Source organism: Psammomys obesus, unplaced genomic scaffold (genome assembly GCF_907164565.1).
Source record: "Psammomys obesus unplaced genomic scaffold, mPsaObe1.curated_primary_1811, whole genome shotgun sequence".
In the NCBI taxonomy this organism is placed as follows: Eukaryota; Metazoa; Chordata; class Mammalia; order Rodentia; family Muridae; genus Psammomys; species Psammomys obesus.
Window position 1 is genome coordinate 1 of NW_026590371.1, and position 1,555 is coordinate 1,555.

At 41.6% G+C, this 1,555-nt stretch overlaps 1 gene segment (V, D, J or C); it reads right to left on the minus strand.

The window, feature by feature from the left end:
* Positions 1 to 271: 271 nt before the first annotated feature.
* LOC129676549 (immunoglobulin kappa variable 4-1-like) lies at positions 272 to 964 on the minus strand. The segment is given in 2 exon segments: positions 272 to 699; positions 902 to 964. Coding segments are annotated over 2 exon segments (477 nt in total).
* Positions 965 to 1,555: the final 591 nt, after the last annotated feature.

Genomic DNA, 1,555 nt, shown 5'->3' on the forward strand with positions numbered 1-1,555 from the left:
CTGCTCTACCCAGAATTCTATAGACTACTTATCCTGATCTTCCTTCTCTCACTTCTTGTGTTCCAATAGCAGTTTGATCTTTAAAAACATCTACATCAGCTTCCAGATTTATTACAGTGATCTGATGGCCTCCTTTATGTCCCCCAAATTCTACAGAAGGAAATGAATGATAATCCTGAATTCTTTTTGTATTTTCATTTAAAGGATTTTCATACCAAAAGACCAAAGAGACATAATTTGTACTGGCTCTGCAACCTTTTTCATCATGTATTCAGGCACACACTCTATCACACAGAAGGGGGAAGTGTGCAGGGCCAGGGCTGTGTGTGGTGCAGGCAGCTGGTGACACTGTCAAGTTTTCTGTTGGAGGCTGAAGCACTGTGGTAGGATCACTAATACCCTGCTGACAGTAATAAACTGCCAGGTCTTCATCCTGCACACTGCTGATGCTGAGAGTGAAATCCGTCCCAGATCCACTGCCTGTGAAGCGATTAGGGATCCCAGTGTGCCGAGTGGATGCATGGTAGATCAGCAGCTTAGGGGATTGCCCTGGTTTCTGCTGGTACCAGGCCAATAAGTTCTTTTTGCTGCTGCTGTGATAAAGGCTCTGACTGGACCTGCAGCTGATGGAGACCTTCTCTCCTGCTGACACAGCCAGGGAGGATGGAGACTGAGTCATCACGATGTCTGCACAGGCACCTGCAATCAGGAACACACAATGAACATGCTTATAGACACAAATACAGATTGTAAAAACAGTTACAATTTGCCACTTAATATATTTGTACTATCATGTTAGAGCATTATTATTGAAATATGAAATACTGAGCCTGGCAGACTCTAAGTTTCTTATTTATAATAAAGTGACTCTGTAAAGATTATAATAATTTGAGTTTCTCACCAGACACCCAAAGCAGCAGGGATATGAGAACATGGGTTTGTGACTTCATTTTGCTCCCCCTGATGTCTGATGCAGCTCAGTGTTCATTGCAAAGGCCTGGTTTATAAATTCTTAGCAGCTGGGCTGGGCTGTAGGGGGCCCATGCAAAGCAGTCAGTAAATACAAAAGCAAATGCCTGTGCAGTGTCTGTGAGTGTAGCTGGTGTCAATCAACAGTCAAAAATACTATTACAGGGAGCATGAGCAATCACTGAAAAAGATTGCCTTACGGCTCTCAAACAGAAAAGTAGCAGCTGCTCTAAGAGCAGACCTGGGTTAAAATCCGAGACATATTTAAATCAATTGACTTCTGTAGAAATGTTAGTAGAGCTATCTTAGACTGACAGTCCTAGAGAAATAATAGGATATGTTCAAACACATCACAACAACAACAACAAAAGAAACAGAGTAAGAAAGCATGCAATAAAAGAAAGGGAAGATGGAAGAAAAGATGAAAGAAAAAAAAGAGAATTGAGGCTAAATGTGTTCAATATTACTCTTCTCCAATGCCACTCTCAATGAAAACAAAGAACAGGGCCTCAGACATTTGGACTGTAGAAAGTGTTGAGGGAGTGATTTGAAGAAAAGACAGCTGGAATTGATGCATTTGAAGGAT